This window comes from Rattus norvegicus, chromosome 3, assembly GCF_021556685.1.
Source record: "Rattus norvegicus strain SHRSP/BbbUtx chromosome 3, alternate assembly SHRSP_T2T, whole genome shotgun sequence".
NCBI classification, from domain to species: Eukaryota; Metazoa; Chordata; class Mammalia; order Rodentia; family Muridae; genus Rattus; species Rattus norvegicus.
This window is the reverse complement of record NC_141536.1, coordinates 144,777,214-144,793,960: the sequence shown is the minus strand read 5'-3', so window position 1 is coordinate 144,793,960 and position 16,747 is coordinate 144,777,214. Positions and strand designations below refer to the sequence as shown.

At 45.7% G+C, this 16,747-nt stretch overlaps 3 protein-coding genes across 17 annotated transcripts in view; 1 reads left to right on the top strand and 2 right to left on the bottom strand.

Annotated features, from left to right (window-relative positions):
• Positions 1-10,106, bottom strand: part of Cnbd2 (cyclic nucleotide binding domain containing 2) — a 65,690-nt gene extending 55,584 nt beyond the window's left edge. The window contains exons 1-2 of one of the 3 annotated variants that reach the window (XM_087651097.1): positions 9,824-10,106; positions 3,552-3,605 (exon numbers count right to left, since the gene is read on the bottom strand). Coding sequence is in view for 1 of the 3 variants with exons in the window: in NM_001304368.1 (NP_001291297.1) it covers positions 3,552-3,605; positions 9,384-9,710 (381 nt within the window). In the remaining 2 variants the exon portion in view is untranslated. The other 2 variants (NM_001304368.1, XM_087651096.1) reach the window with 2 other exon arrangements.
• On the top strand, positions 9,526-10,390 carry Scand1 (SCAN domain-containing 1). Its single transcript, NM_001108599.1, has 2 exons — positions 9,526-9,739; positions 9,839-10,390. Exon 2 carries the CDS (start codon positions 9,893-9,895, stop codon positions 10,319-10,321), a length of 429 nt encoding a protein of 142 aa, NP_001102069.1. The 5' UTR covers positions 9,526-9,739; positions 9,839-9,892; the 3' UTR covers positions 10,322-10,390.
• A 1,910-nt stretch (positions 10,391-12,300) lies between these two features.
• Phf20 (PHD finger protein 20) overlaps positions 12,301-16,747 on the bottom strand; it is a 106,354-nt gene continuing 101,907 nt past the window's right edge. For 11 of the 13 annotated variants that reach the window (XM_087652325.1, XM_087652335.1, XM_087652324.1 and 8 more), the window contains one exon: positions 12,301-15,019. In XM_087652325.1, the coding sequence (XP_087508451.1) occupies positions 14,877-15,019 (143 nt within the window). In that variant the 3' untranslated portion in view covers positions 12,301-14,876. The remainder of the gene's footprint in view (positions 15,020-16,747) is intronic. The other 2 variants (XR_015683003.1, NM_001107795.1) reach the window with 2 other exon arrangements.

Sequence of the window (16,747 nt, the reverse complement as noted above, 5' to 3'; positions counted from 1 at the left end):
GGTTTTCAAACATCAGTACCTCCAGTTTCAGGGGATCTGATGCCCTCTTCTGGCTTCCAGAGGTAAGCACACAGTGCACCAACAAACTTGCAGGTAAAATACCCATACTCAATAAATTTCTTCTTTTCTGAGACAAGAAAGAACTATTGATGTAGATCAGACTGGCCTCAAACATAGAGACCATCCTACCTCTGCCTTCAAGTGCAAAGATTAAAGGTGTGTGCACAACACCTGGGCCCATGAAAATTTGAAAAATATAATAATAATAATAATAATAATGATGATGATGATGATGATGATGATAATGATAATGATAACAATAACTACTTTAAAAAGCAAAAACTGCTTAGGAGCTCAGCTCTGGATGTGTATGCAATGGCCTAAGGGCAGTTAGATCCTGAGGGCTCTGATCCAAGTGAATCCTGAAGAATAAATTGACCCTTTGGAGCCATGACATCGTAGCATTATTAGATGGCAGAACTGTGGAAGGTGGGGTCTGAGAGGAAAAAGCAGGGGTTGTTGGGGAGGGGGCTATGTTTTGTCCTGGCCTCTTCCTGCTTCCTAGCCAGAAAGAACTAAAGAAGCCCATCCCACACCTACCCTCCTCTGTTCCTTCCGCCATGTGTTCCGCCCTAGCACCACAACCCAAAACAACTCTTTCCCTGCAGTTGTCCTTAATAGTTGGTCACAGTGATGCAAAAGCAATGATACTTTTGTGATTGAAAAGTAGTGATATACAATCAGACATTTAATTCCGTTGAGCTTAAGGGACTGTGGGATCATTGACTGCTCAAAGTCAGACAAGCCTAAACTAAACACCTGAAGAACGTCAAGCACTCCAAGATTATCACATTACTGTAACAGTTTCTTTTTTTTAAATATTTATTTTATTTATTATATATGAGTACACTGTAGCTGTCTTCAGATACACCAGATCTCTTTATAGATGGTTGTGAGCCACCATGTGGTTGCTGGGAATTGAACTCATGACCTCTGGAAGAGCAGTCAGGTGCTCTTAACCGCTGAGCCATCTCTCCAGCCCACTGTAACAGTTTCAAAAGGTTTCCATCCATCACAGTGGGGAAACCAAAGCAGAGCTGTGGCTGAGGCTGTCAGTCCTTGCAGTCAGAAGCAGAAGTGGGGGACAGGAACCCTAAACTGGCTCTGACCTTCAAAGGTCCGCCCCTAATCACTTCCATAAGCCAAACCTTCAGAGCAGCAAGCATCCAAGAATGGCCCCTGGGGGACTTCCAGGTTCAAACGATGACCAACAAGGCTACAACTGGGGAACTGTATTAGCATCATGCTGCTTGGTGGTGCACACTTCTAATCTCAGCACTAGGGGCTTGGGGATTTAGCTCAGCGGTAAAGCCCTGGCCTAGAGAGCGCAAGGCCCTGGGTTCGGTCCCCAGCTCCAAAAAAAAAGAAAAAAAAAAGACAAAATAATCTCAGCACTCAGGAGGTAGAGGCAGGCAGATCTCTGTAGGTTTGAGGCCAGCCTGATCTACAAAGTGAGTTCCAGGACACCTAGGGCTACACAGAGAAAGCCTGTCTTGATAAACCAAAAACCACAAAAGGAACTAACCAACAAACAAAGGAATACAATCTCTTGGGGCTGGAGAAATGGCTCCGGGATTAAGGGCACTAGATGCTCTTTCAGAGGATCTGGGTTCAATTCCTAGCACCAACATGGCAACTCACAACTGTTTGTAACTCTAGTTCTAAGGGCTCACCTCATACCAAAGCACATGGGATAAAACTAAATAAACTTTTAAAACACTGCTCAATTAAAAAAAAATACAACCTCTCTACCATTTTTACAACTTTCTAAGAATCTATATTTATTTCCAAATAAGAAGTGTTTTGTTGCTGCATCTTTTTGAGACAGGATCTCACTATGTAGCTCAGGTTGGCCTCAAACTCTCAATGCCGGTCCCTCAGCCGAGGGGATTATAGGTGAGTTATGGTACCCAGCAAGTTGAAAGAAAAAAAACAGAAGGAGGAGGAGAGGGAGGAGGAGGGGGGGAGGAGGAGGAGGAGGAGGAGGAGGAGGAGGAGGAGGAGGAGGAGGAGGAGGAGGAAGAAAGAAAAGAAAAGAAAAGAAGAAGGAGAAGGAGAAGGAGAAGGAGAAGGAGAAGGAGAAGGAGAAGGAGAAGGAGAAGAAGAAGAAGAAGAAGAAGAAGAAGAAGAAGAAGAAGAAGAAGAAGAAGAAGAAGAAGAAGAAGAAGAAGAAGAAGAAGAAGCCGCTGCTGCCGTCCCAGGTTTCCTTTCCACAGTCCCTAACATGCTATGTCTCTAGTTTCCTTCCTTTGCTGTGCTAAAACACTGACCCAAAAGCAACTGGGGCAGGAAAGGGTTAATTTGACTTACACTTCCAGGTCACAATCCATCAATAATGGAAATCAGGGCAGAAGCTCAAGGCAGGAACCATGGGGGAATACTGGCTCACTTTCTGGTTCTTGCTTAGCTGACTTTTCTTTAAGTTAGTATTTTTAATAATATGCATGTGTGTGTGTGTGTGTGTGTGTGTGTGTGTGTGTGTGTGTGTTCTTGCACATGCATATGAACCCATAAGTGAGTACAGGTGTCTACAGAGCTCAGAGGAGTTGGAGAACCCTGGAGGTGGAATTATATAGGGCTGTAAGTCACTTTATGTATTATGTAGGTGCTGGGACTTGAACTTAGGTCCTCTGGAAAAGTAGTTTTTGCTCTTAACTTAGAAGTCATCTCTCCAGTCCCTTGCTAACTTTCTTATACAGCCCAGAACCACCTGGCTGGGGAATGGGACCACCCATAGTGGGCTAGGTCTTCCTGCATGAATTAAAACCATCAGGACAACCCCTCATAGATGTGCCCACAGGCCAGCCTGACAAGACACTCAACTGAGACTTTTTCAGCTAATTGTAGGCTGCATTGTTGGTATTCTGTCTAAGCTCCATCCCCATAGGTACTTGGCAACAGCCAGGTATGCTCTGCCCCACAGAGTTGCCTGGCAACAGCCAGCCGTGCCTGACTATAAAGGGGGCTGCTTGCCTCCTCCCTCTTGCTCTCTCTTGCTCTTTGTTCTCTTCTCTTACCTGCTCTTCCCTATCTCTTCTCTCTCTATTCCCACCCCACCCCCCTTCTCTCCACATGCTCATGGCCTTTGACCCTCCCCTCGCCTACTCTTTTTCTCTCATTAAACCTCTCCACATGGAACCATGTTGGTTTGGTGTGCTCTGTCTGGATGCGGGCCGAGATTTAAACCCCAACATGCATTGGGCTGATAGTTCTAACTAGTACACTAATCCAAACGTGTGGAAAGCTCTAGAAAAGCCAGGGAATTATGTTCAAGTTCTGCCTTCTCAGGAATGGAATAGAACCCATGCTTGTTTTTCATTTCGTCAATATTTATATTTACTGAGATTGGGGACTTGTGTTGGAAGCTAAGAAATTAATGATTTATGATCCTTTCCTAAGAGCAGTATAAGTCTAATTATAATAAGAAGGGCTGATATGATGACAACGTTGGAATAGCATTTTAAAATTCCTCTCTTCACAGAGCTACTTACGATGGATTTGAGAGCCTTCCAACTTTGCACCTTTGGGGGGAGCAACTTTCCAATCTGCAAAATTCAGAAAAATAGAATTATATATACATATATGTATATACATCTTATATATTATATATAACACCTAATATTTAATCTGGAGCTCTTCTGGGTGGATTCAAGGATACATATAAATTACCTAATTATATAAAATATATGCATGTAAAAATTATATCCAATTTTTTCCTTTCCCAATCCTGCTCTCAGAAAGATGACTCTGAGACTAAATATTTATTATTAAGTGCCTAGGTCATAAGCTTTGGATAATCCCCTGACTAGTTCTTAACTTATTTAACCATTTAAACTATTCTGTGCCTACCATGTGGTTAGTTACCTCTCTAGTCCTGGCTGCTTCTTTCTCAACATCTCCTCAGCGTCTGAGTTCATCTACATCTCTCAGTCCAGTCCATCTCCCTCTTTTGTCTCTTTCTACTTCCCAGGGTCCTCTCTCTTCCTGTCAGAGTCTCACCTCCTATTTCCTGCCTCAGCTCATTGGCCATCAGCTTTTTTACTGACAGGTGATGTTTATAAGAGATTCTCTCTCTGCAGTGGAGATTCTCTCTGCCTATGCACATTTTCTAGGAAGAGATAATTTTCTAGACTCTATGTTGATGAGATCATAAAGGCTTTAGCAAATTACTTTAATAGTTTTCAGTTCAATTTCTATTTACCTTTTCTTTCAACATTTCAATTTTTTAAAGATTTATTTATTTTATGTGTATGAGTACACTGTCGCTGTCTCCAAACACACCAGAAGAGGGCATCAGATCTCATTACAGATGGCTGTGAGCCACCATGTGGTTGCTGGGAATTGAACTCAGGACCTCTGGGAGAGCAGTCAGTGCTCTTAACCACTGAGCCATCTCTCCAGCCCTTCCTTTCCTTTCTAACATTCCATGATTGGGGGAGAAGGTTCCTCCTTATGAATGAGAACTAGAGATTTAAACCCCACAGTTCCCAGACACTCCTACCCCAGAGGAAAAGGTCTAAACATGGAGCTGCCCTGTAGCTCGCTCTTGCCAACTTTCCAGCTTCACTTCTCAGCTGCTCTCCAGGTCCTACCCACTTCCTCATCCAGCCTGCGATCTGTAAGTTTCCGTTTTACTCAGCATACGGCTTTGTGCAGGCCATACTGCTGGATTCTCGGGAAACCTTAAAAATATCTCAGAACGGGTTGGGGATTTAGCTCAGTGGTAGAGCGCTTGCCTAGCAAGCACAAGGCCCTGGGTTCAGTCCCCAGCTCCGAAAAAAAGAAAAAAAAAAAAGACAGTAAAAATATCTCAGAACACATGCAGGCAAAACACCGATGCACATGGAATAAAAATAAATATAATAATAAAAATTAATTTTGTATTTGGTTTTTATTTTTCGGTAATTTCATACACATATACAATGTATTTCAATCAATCCAGTGGATTCCTGTCAGTAACTTCTTCCAGGTCCACCTCAAACTTTATCTTTTTTTTTTTTTATTTTAAATTTTAAGTGTCTTTTTTTTTTTTTTTCCTTCTTTTCGGAGCTGAGGACCGAACCCAGGGCCTAAGCGCTCTACCACTGAGCTAAATCCCCAACCCCAATTTTAAGTGTCTTTGTGTGTATATATGAGAGAGACAGAGAAGAGGAGAGAGAGAGAGAGAGAGAGAGAGAGAGAGAGAGAGAGAGAGAGAGAGAGAGAGAGTTCATTTGTGCACCAATATTGATTCAGGTGCTGGCAGAGGACAGAGGCATTAGATCCCTTAGAGCTGAAGTAACCGGTAGTTGTGAGCTACCCTACCTGGGTGCTGAAAACTAAAAGCACTCACTCTTTTGAGGGGCGGAGCGTTGCATTTATTTGATCACATGGTGAACCCCAAGATTTTGTTGTTTACTGGAAAAACTTGTTTCTAGTTAGGGTATGGCTCAGTCCTTAGCACACTACCTTAATCCCTCTGGGATACAGACACACCCTTAGTACACACCGTTAATCCCAAACAACAACAATGGTAAAGTTAGTTTGTAGAAGGAAGCACCCACGTTTGAAAGCAACGTCTAACTGAGCGGCAGACAAAGTGATGAATCAGAGAAAGAGTTGACAGAATAGGAAATGCCCGACTCTCAGGAGAAGTGAGGGAAAGGAAGCTACTTGAGGGGCAGTGCAGGGAGGAAGGAGGCAGCTTTCACTGGACAGTGGTACAGAGACAGGTTGCAGAGACATAATAAGCTAGAAATAAACGAAGACAGAATGAGCCAGAGAATGAGCAAGAGCCAGAAGATTAGAACAGATTGCCAAATTTAGTTTGAGGCCAAGCAGAGCAAAAAAGTCAGAGGCAGAGAGAGAAGCCAGAGTGAATCAATCAGCTTGGAGAGGAGACTGCGCAAGAACATCGGGGTTGAACCAGGCAGAGTTCGGAAAGAACTAGAGTGAGCTCATCCAGCAGTAAGTCTTCCTCTAAGCCTAGATAAGATTGCACATAGGCTAGAAGCTTCCAGGACTAGGCCTAGCTTAGACAGGCAGTAAGACCCCGAAACAATTGCTACAGGAAAATAAAAGTTACAATTACAGTGGAGACGGGGTTTCACCATCTAGCTCTGGCCGGCCTAGAACTTGTATATAGACCAGGCTAGTCTCAAACTCACGGAGATCCACCTGCCTCTGTCAAGTCCTGGGATTTAAGGACTGTGCCACTATAGCAACCATACCATGCACTGTTGTTTGTTTTTGTTTGTTTGTTGTTTGTTTGTTTGAGACAGGGTTTCTCTGCATAGCCCTGGCTGTCCTGGAACTTGCTCTGTATTCCAGGCTGGCCTCAAACTTGAGAGATCTGCCTGCCTCTGTCCCCCGGAGTACTGAGACTAAAGGTGTGTGCTCACTGCCCCTTAACCAACCATGTCTCTAGCTCCAGGAAGCTTGCTTTTCCCTCTGCAGTAAACCCACCCATGACTCCTCTCCTCTTCCTTGTTGCAGTTGGTTGGGCTGTGTACTGGCTGGTTTTGTGTGTCAACTTGACACAAGCCGGAGTTATCACAGAGAAAAGGGCCTCCCTTGAGGAAATGCCTCCATGAGATCCGGCTGTAAGGCATTTTCTCAACTAGTGATCAAAGGGGGAGGGCCCAGCCCATTGTGGGCAGTGCTATCCTTGTCCTGGTGGTCCTGGGTTCTATAAGAAGGCAGGATGAGCAAGCCAGGGGAAGCACACCAGCAAGCAGCATCCCTCCATGGCCTCTGCATCGGCTCCTGCCTCCACATTCCTACCCTGTGTGAGTTCCTGTCCTGACTTTGGTGATGAACAGCAATGTGGAAGTGTAAGCTGAATAAACCCTTTCTTCTCCAAGTTGCTTTTCGGTCTTCCTGTTTTGTCACAGCTACAGAAACCCTGACTAAGACAGGGCCCCTATTCCTTTCTGGAAAATGGAGATAAAAACTTAGATGTGAGTAAGCTGTCAAAAAGAATATACCATCTGCCAGGGGCTGTCACTTTTGCTGGAGCCATCTGAATTTTCACAGAAACTTCTATGAGTTAGTTCTATTAAGTCTTAAACCCTGGGACAGATGGCTGTTGCCTACTTAACTTGTCAAAGTCAACCTGGCCACCAGATTCTCCCAGCATCCCTCAGCTCCTGCCTATTACAGAGTCTTCCTGGCTTGTATACCCTGCCCCTTTCCATGAACTCTACAGCCTAGTGGCTGGGCTGCCCTTCCTGCAGAGGCCCTTCCATGTATCATCCAGCCATTTTGGTTACCCGCCCACTTTGTACCTTTGGGCTTCCTGGCGACGGCACCTGGCTCCCCTCTCTCCCTTCTGCCTTCCCCTCCTCTCTCTCCTCAGCATGACTCAGGATCATGTCTCCTCTGGACTCCCCAGGTGCCTCTGACTCTGCCTTTACTTTCCCTTTCAACTACAATAAACTTTCTCCATTGTGCCTAGGATCCACAGTCATGTTCTTTCTTTTTGATTTCTCTTTCCATTCAAGTTCTTGACTTTCCACTCAAGACTTTTTCATTTTATAGATTAAAACAGCAACAACTGTAGCCCAGAGGCTGAAGGCAATAGACCTGACCTAATGAAAACATGTCTGAGTGCCTCATCCATGTGAATGTAGAGATGGGTGAGGGGGTCAGAAGAGGGTGCCTTACTCTACTGTTCTGCTCACTGCCTTGAGATAGGGTCTCAAGTTGTATTTAGAAGTACATATTGGATAGGCTAACCACACAGCTCTGGAGCTCTACCTGGGCCCCACGTTAAGGCTCTAGGCAAGCTCAGCCTGGATTTTACATGGGTGCAGGAGATTCAGGTCTTATGCTTGCACGGCAAGCACCTATAGAAGAATTTAATTCAGCAACATGGCTGCTCTGGCAAGGGATCACATCCAAAGACCTTCTAGGTCTGGGTGATCTGGCTGGAATGACACACTTTTAATCCCTTAACACACACCTTAATCTCTAACAATGAAGGTAAGGAAGGTTAGTTTATAGAAGGAAGTAGGTTAGTCTGGAAGTGACATCTTATTTAGGGGCAAAGTGTTGAATCTGAGAAAGATTTGACAGAATGAATCAAAGACAGGATGTGCCCAACTCACAGGAGAACAGCACTGGAAAAGAGACTACTTAAGAGCAGAGAGAGGGAAAAGGAGTGTGGTGATGTGGTGTGTGTGTGGATACAGGCTGCAGAGAGAACTAGGTAGACACAGGTGAAGACAGAATGAGCCAGGAGATTAAGACATTGCCAAAGTTAGTGTGAGGCCAAGCAAAGCAATCCAGTCAGAAGCCAAGAGAAGCCGAATCAAATCAGCCATCTTCGAAGATTCGATTGTATGGAGGTCAGCAGCTTTCAGAACAGAAGGAAATGTTGGGTTTCCCAGAGCCCTGTCTTCACTCAGCTTAGGTACCCCATCCATCTCATCCCATCATCTGAGGTTCCAAGCACCCTGACCAACCTCACCATCTCCCTAGCTCTGAAAACACTTTAAAGCCAGAGCTGTATTTACACCACTTGACAACCGTGAGGGAGGTACTATTCACTGCTGGGGGTGCTGAAGCAAAGAAACCCTGAAAAAAAGATGTTTCCAGACAGCTGATTCCAACACCCTAGACAGCAGCTAGTCAACAAAAATATACTATAAACTGTAGGTGTAATTTGAAATTTTCATAGTTGTATTTTATAAGTAAAATGACACAGGTAAAATTTAATATAGTTTATTTGACCCCATATATATACAAAATAACATAACATACTCAAATATGTAAGAAATATTTTTTCTTTTCCTACAGACGCATGGGTATTCTACATTATAATACATCTCAATTTCGGGGGTATTTACACTTCAAAGATTCAGTAAATGTATGAAGCTAATGGCCACCATATGGGACATCATTAATTACAGTCCACTTATTAATCTTAAGGTTAAAAAGTAGTACCCACCGAATCACTTTCTCTTGGTTTTTGAGGACAAGCAAAAAAAAAAAAAAGTTTGTTTTGGGCGAGGAAAGACTAAAGAATCTTGCCCCAAATACTTTGTCATCCTCAAAATAAAGTGAGATTTACTGCACCTATGCAGGCAACAGGGTGTGTGCATTTATGGAGAGTCTCGGCTCACTTTATAGCTCAGGCGTGGCCTCTAGACCTAGGATTAAGAGCTTGAGAGGTCTTTTTAAAAGTAGTCGGAGCCCCTGTCCCGCTGTCCCACCCAGGTCATCCGCCCAAGCTCCAACAAGCCCCTGGCCAACCATCACCCTCCTCTGCCCATGACTGTCAGCGCTATCCCCAGATCCTGGTCGAGTAGAGGCCAGGATCTGCCCTAGCAGGCGCAGGTCACCTGCAAGCCAGGGCGGTCCTTCGGTTGGGGAGTCTCCGCCTCTAGCTTATCCTCCATGGATGGTCTCTCCTTCTCTCCCTCCTTCTCTCCCTCCTTCTCTCCCTCCTCCAATCCGAAATCCGATTCCGACTCGGATTTCGACTCCGTCTTCTCCGCTTCCATCTCCTCAGTCTGCGGCAACGATGTCTCCTCCAATAGGAGCTCTTCAGGGTTGCCATCATTACTGCCTGAAAAGCTGGTATCTATGGACTCCCCAAAGGACTTCCCCCGCTCAGACTTCACGTGACTTGTAGGGGACGCGGTTTCCGGATTCTTGGAGCCCTCCATTTCCGGCCTGAGGAGCTTCGCTGTTAGAGGTAAGCTCGGCTCACCCGCGGTCTGTCCTAAGTCCGCGTCCCGCCGAGGTGCGCGGGTTCTGCCCTTCAGCGGGTCTCTCTTACCTCATTCCCGTGCAGACGCAGAAGGCGCGCGTAACTGCGAAACAAAGGGTGACGCGGACAGCCGTAGTCATGGCGGCGCCGCAGCCCAGCCAGGCCGCCCAAAGCCCCGCGGCGCCGCCCGAGCAGGAGGAAGGAGCTGGCGACTGTGCGGCCCGGGAGCCCGACTCCATGAGCTCCCCTGCCCCGGAGCTCCCCGGCGCGCCCGCAGCTTTGAACACAGCGCCTCAGGCTGACGCCGCCCCGAGGCCCGGCGCCTCTCGTCCCGGCCCCGAGACCTTTCGCCAGCGCTTCCGGCAGTTTCGCTACCAGGATGCGGCGGGTCCCCGGGAAGCCTTCCGGCAGCTGCGGGAACTGTCCCGCCAGTGGCTGCGGCCGGACATCCGCACCAAGGAGCAGATTGTGGAGATGCTGGTGCAGGAGCAGCTGCAGGCCATTCTACCCGAGGCGGCTCGGGCTCGGCGGCTGCGGCGCCGCCCGGACGTGCGCATCACCGGCTGAGCGGCGGAGCCCCGGGCTCCCTGGACTGACAGCCTACCCCGAGTTAATAAAAGTTGAATTTTGACAGCTGTGTCTGGTGTGTCTTGCCTTTGTCCTTTATTTATTGGGCTTATTTTACGAACTTGTTGCCCAACTTTCCAGCTGATAGCCAGAGGATTCTGGGAGCCCATAAGAACAGGCTTTTTATTAGCTATTCCTGGAGGGGGGGCTGCACCTTTAGGCGGGAAATCTCTCCCTTCTCACCTTGTTGACTAGATCTAGGACACATCCTTGGGCTTTCTAAACCCGCTTGAGTTTTGTTCTGCAAAAGGCCTTGTTAACGGTTTCAGTTGTCTAGTGTTCCATTCTACCCTTTGCTTCATAGTATCTAGTATCCGAGCTTCAGCAGGTAGGTAGCAGTATATAGTGGTTTGGAAGCTGAGCAATAAAATAAATGGCCCTACTAAATACTTACAAATACTTAAATAAATCTGGATTGTATGAGCTGGGTGTCGTGGCTCATACTTTAAATCTCAGCTCAGAAGTAGAGGCAGGAGTTCTGAGGCCAGCCTGGTCCACATAGTTGAGTTCCAGCTAGGGTTATGTAGAGACCCTCTCAAAAACAACAGAAAACCAAGGAAAATGAACTCTCTAGTTTCACTTTATGTTCAGTGGCTTAAAGATCAGTAGTTGGAATCAATACAACTGGACAACACATTGTTTCCCCACTAATTTTGTTGGAAATAACCTCTGTTTCTAACCATTTCCTGGGAAGCATTTTTGAGAACAGCTTTTTTCAGGTTTTCTTTTGAGAAGTCGTGTGTACTTTACATAATTCCCACTTGTCCATTTCTCCATGACCTCTTCTTTCACATGTTACACACACACACACACACACACACACACAGTATAATACAGGGTCCTCAGAAAGGAATGATGCTTGGCATGTTTCCTTGCCTTAACCTATAGCTCAGGGTTTCCTAACTTTCTATGCACACATTAATCATTTGAGAAATGTTTTGCCTAAAACTATTTAGGGTTCATGACCTTAAAAACAAACCAGTGACCATGACCAGATTGTATACCATGAAGACACCTCTGATTCCTTAACACTGATTAGCTCTCGTTAACTTCTGCAAGATGTCAACTCCCTGGAGTAAAGCACACTTGTGAGCAAGCCCTTCGTCCCCACCCTGTGTTTAAACCAGTGAGTAAACCCTAAAGCTGCACCTGCACAATGGTTTTCCATGGCCAGAGCTTGGAATGCAGAGTGATAGGAACTTACCACAAGTGCTCATTTAATATGTCCAGAGCTCCTGCTTTAACACCTTCTGATAATCCTCAACTCTTCAAAAGGAAGGGATTTTGCATGGAATGAAGACAAACAGTTCTGAGGATTCTGCCCACCGTGGGTGTTGAGGGGTATAGTTCAGGTCTATAGGGAGCCTGGGGCTGTTGAAAGCAATGGACAAATCTCAGTCCAGGGAAGCAGCCTGTTCTACCTTGATTTGCTTCCAGCAACCAAAAATGCAGTCGATCTGCAGCCTCCACTGCAATGCATGAGCCACACTTGGGTAGGAGCTGGTATGAGCATTTTGTTTTTTGAGACAGGGTTTCTCTGTGTAGCCCTGACTGTCTTAGAACTCACTCTGCAGACCAGGCTGACCTCAAGCTCATCATAATGCATAAAGCATTGGATTCTTGCAGGGTTATAGTAGTATACTCAAGGAGACCAGGACAAGATCATTTCAAATTTGAAGCACAACTGCTTCATATTTGCGGGTTACATAAGCTCAAGCTCAAGGCCAGGCCTGGACTACACAAAGAACAACCTGAAGAACAACCAGGTAAGGTGGCACAGGACTTTAATACTAGCATTTGGAACAGAGACGGGATTTCTGGGAGCTCTAGGCTGGTCAGGGCTACATAGTAAAACCTTGCCTCCAAACTAAACCAACCAAATCCATAACCTTTCATACTTAAGTAATGTGACTGACACATAGCAACAAGAACCTGTTTTATTTTTCCAGATACAGAAGTTTGCATGTTTTGCAAATATTGCTTGAGAGCAACACTCATATGTACAGTGCCTTCTGTCTAGCATCGCGTAAACACAAATACGTATCCACAGTGCAATGTTGGCTCAGCCAGGATCCACCTTGCATATATACCGAAGAACGACTGATCGAACCAGAACTTTTTTTTTTTTTTTGTTCTTTTTTTTTCGGAGCTGGGGACCGAACCCAGGGCCTTGCGCTTCCTAGGTAAGCACTCTACCACTAAGCTAAATCCCCAGCCCCTGAACCAGAACTGTTTTATCAAAGGCGACTTTCTATAGGTGGAGAGTTCTTTAACAGACAGAACGTAGGTAGTGCACATCTTTCTAAATGATAACATTGTTTGCAAATAACAGATTCCAGTGCTCCAACATAGGGGTGAATTCACTCTGACCCAAACTGGGAGTGGAGCCCCTCAACATGGCTTTAAGTTAGGGAAGAATTGAGGTTATCAGAATATGGGGAGTTTGCTTTGCTTCCCTAAAAACAAAAGTCACAATGAAAACAGATGATGTCCTTCACAAAACCTAAATGATAAACCCAGTAATAACCACATGGCAAAATTAGGATCGTCAGTTTCTGCTTCCATCTCTGAACAAGACACAAAATGACCGCCTTCCAGGCCACAGCTTCCCAGATGTGACACTACATCAAGAGTAGTTACATAAAAGAGAAACCTTAATTTAAAACCCTTTATTACATTTGTGTGTATGTATGTGTGTCATGGGACAATTTGAAGGTGTCGATTCTCTCTATTGGGTCCTGGGGATCCAACTCAGGTCAGCAGGCTTGGCGGCAAGCACCACTACCAACTGAACCACTTCGATGGCCCCCAATCATCATAGCGCACACGGTTGTAGCTATAGATAATTATCTTGTTCCTTCCCCTTTCAGACAACCATCATACAAGTCTCAAAATGTAGCTATATGTTAAACTACCCAGGACTCTGATGGCATGTATACGCTTGGGGCACTTCTTCCCACAAGAAAACATCAATGTGAGAAGTGGGAAGCAGCCTCTTGTAAGGGACTGTGTTGGCGTCACTGCATGTCACACAGTCCCTATATGCTTGCCCCACAGCTCACTTTATATCAAATGGTAGACAGATCTTTAGACAAGGCATCCATTCCCTGAAACTTCTCTGTACATAAGCCTGAATTTATGGCCACAATGGCCTGTTGAGCCTGAAACGAAACCACTCCCAAGGCAGCTAGAGGTGCTGCTGTTGGGAACTACTGACCTCGGCTCCTTGATGGTTACATAGTAAATATTTGCAGCCTAGAACATTACAGATTCCAAAACTGATAATGAACCGGTGGGTGTTGATGGATAAATCAAACAAAGTTTACCGTTAGTGATGCAAAAAATGAAGTCCTCACAGCACGGAACCTCTTACCTTTTGCCTAGTATGATAAAACCAACCAAAAGACACAGCAATGACACATGGAACCAGAGCCTGCGACAACACAAATCTCTCTGAAGGTACAAACAGACTGTACCTGGACTGTAAGCAGCATAATTACCTTCATCTCACAAAGTAATACAGACGGGGACTTAAAGTGTTACAGTGTAGCGGCAACTGCTACCCCAGCCTCCAGGGAGGAGGGAGACTACATATAGAATTGCAAGTTTGCTGATGATGACGACGTAAAATAACTCCCAAGTTCTTTGTAACAAATCTTTACAGTAAAAGAGTTCAAAAATTTTGAGAAACGTTTTCTTCATAACTTTAAATAGAACTGGGAAGCTATTGAATTTAATAAGTGGGTAGAAAATGCTGTCCTTTGGGTTCCAGACCCTGACTGCTTCCTTCTGGAATTCCTTGTAGATTCTCATTCCATCAAGATTCTAGCTCCTCCTTCAGCAGTTTCACTTGGCTGTCAAAACCACAGCCCAGCAGACTCTGGAGTAAAAACATAAAAACTTGTCCCTGGTACCGTGAAACCATGCAAGAGTCGAGGTGAGAAAATGAAGTCTTGAGGAAGCAGAGCAGTCGGGCCCCAGCCTTGGAAAACTGCATGGCACAGTGAAGTCCCAACGTTCCAGTGAGGCTGAGGGATGAGAGCAGTCGCTGCCTGCTGCACACACGCCACACCAGGCAGAGAAACCAGAGGGGTTGGCACATGCCTCTACCTGACTCAAAAGTCAATTAAATAAACTGCAAATTGAATTTACAACTGTTTTCTACTAGATTTTTTTTTTTTGGCTCTCATTTTGTTTATCATCAGTGGCACGATTCCAATTGAAGATGTGCAAAGACTTGCTTCGTTCAACAATGTGCACAGAAGGGGATTCTAAGACTATGGGCTGCCTTTGCAGTCGGCTTCCAGATCAAGAGTGCCCCGTCCTCCAGCAGCCAAAATGGTCTCTTTGTCCCAATGTCCATCACACTCCTGGCTAAATCCCTGAAGTCAGTCAGTGTCACGTGCATTCAGCATGCTTAGTTTATTTACTTAAATATGCGAAGCCCCCTGGCAGACATGCCAGGATTGTGCTCCAATGTCTTGGGTGCCCAGCTTCATGTTGAGCAGCAGAGGGCAATCTGCTGCACCTTGCCCAGGTCAGTCAGCAGCTGCTTGATGCAATGCTTGAGCTGTGGAAGCCTGGCCAGTGGCTCTGGGGGCTCCAGTTCCCCAGTGTAGTCCAGCCAGCTCTCCAGCACTGCAGGCGGAAGAGAGAGAGTCCAGTGAGTGTTGGAACTTGACTTACCATAAACTCAATACGGCCATTTTATTCCAGGCTGCCTCAATACTAGCACCCCAAAAAGCACTGCTCCAGGGCACGAAACCCTAAAGCTAAGGTTTGCAGTGTGAATTATCCACCACAGGCTTCTGCTGACTGCTTGGTCTCCAGCTGGTGATGCTATCTGGGGAGCCGTAGGTCACTAAGGGTGTGCCTTCCTCCTTGCTCCCTGACTGCCATGATACAGACAGGTGCCTCCCCATGTGCTCCCACCACCACGACAAGACCAAGCAACCATGGACTGGAGTCTGAGATTATAAACTACTTAAGCAAATTTCCTTACAAGTTGTTCTTGTCAGGTATTTGGTTAGAGAGATGACAATATAAATGCTCACGACAGGGCAGTACTAAAGTTCTAGTTAGTGAGAGAATGACCTATGTCATGACCTCTCCAATTGGGGCCGCCAGCCAGGTAAGATGCAGGTTGTTGCCCTCTGAGGGGCCAATGCAACTAAGTCAAGTGAATTGCATAGTTATGTTAACTGGCCGCACAAAGCTAGCTGCTATTCTGCCACAGCCAAGTCCAGAAGGCTGTGAAAACAAAGCTTTCCACATTGTAGAGAGGGCAAAGCTGGGCTGCTAGAAAATCTATAGGGAATTTGAGAAGGTCTGTTCTTGTTTTTTTAAATTACTGTCAATTTTGATTGGCTTCACATTAACACCTAATAACTGTCAGCAGTGTGAAATATACTTATTTTCTCTTTTAAGAAGTTAGTGTACAGGGGTTGGGGATTTAGCTCAGTGGTAGAGCGCTTGCCTAGCGAGCGCAAGGCCCTGGGTTCGGTCCCCAGCTCCGAAAAAAAGAAAAAAAAAAAAAAAAGAAGAAGTTAGTGTACGTCTACACTAGCTTTTAATCCAGCAATCGGGTGGGGTCTCTTGAATTGGAGACTACCCCACAAAGATCCTGTCTCAAAATGAATCTTCCTCCTAAAGGTAAAAGCTTCAAGCTTCATTCACCCTTCACCCTTCACTTTTAAGTTTTCTTGCCCTCTTCAAGCCATGGGGATAGGTTTTCATCCCGCAGGAAACATGGCGGTCCTCTAGGAAGCCAGAGAAAGCCTGGCTCACCACCTTGACCACTGGCCACTTAGAGAGCCCAGGTGACAGGGAAGTAAGATCTGTGAAGGCTCAGACTTCTCTTCTGAGGAAGAACTCCTTGGGCAACCACAGAACATTCCACACAGGTCAAGAAGGAGCATCAGGAGGGCTGGAGAGATGGCTGGGTGGTTAAGATCACTGACTGCTCTTCCAGAGGTCCTGAGTTCAATACCCAGCAACCACATGGTGGCTCCTAGCCATCTGTAGTGGGATCTGATGCCCTCTTCTGGTACATGTGGATAGAGCACTCACACACATTATAAAGTAAAAGCCACAGGGTCTCATACAGGCTGGATGTCAGTGGGTCTGTCCCTCCCTTTCATTTGCCAACAGGGCAACACCATTTACTGTTATTTCAGTACTCTCATCATCCCTCTCCAACAGAAAAACCACCAATTTTTCTTTCTTTGAACAGAATCCTTGTATGTTGCTCATGTTGGCTTTGAACTCAGTTCTACCTCAGTCTCTTAAGTGCTAGGATTATAGGAAACACAAGCTTGGCCTGCCTGGTCTCTGCCTCAGGATGACCCAAACCACAAAGGTGCGTTA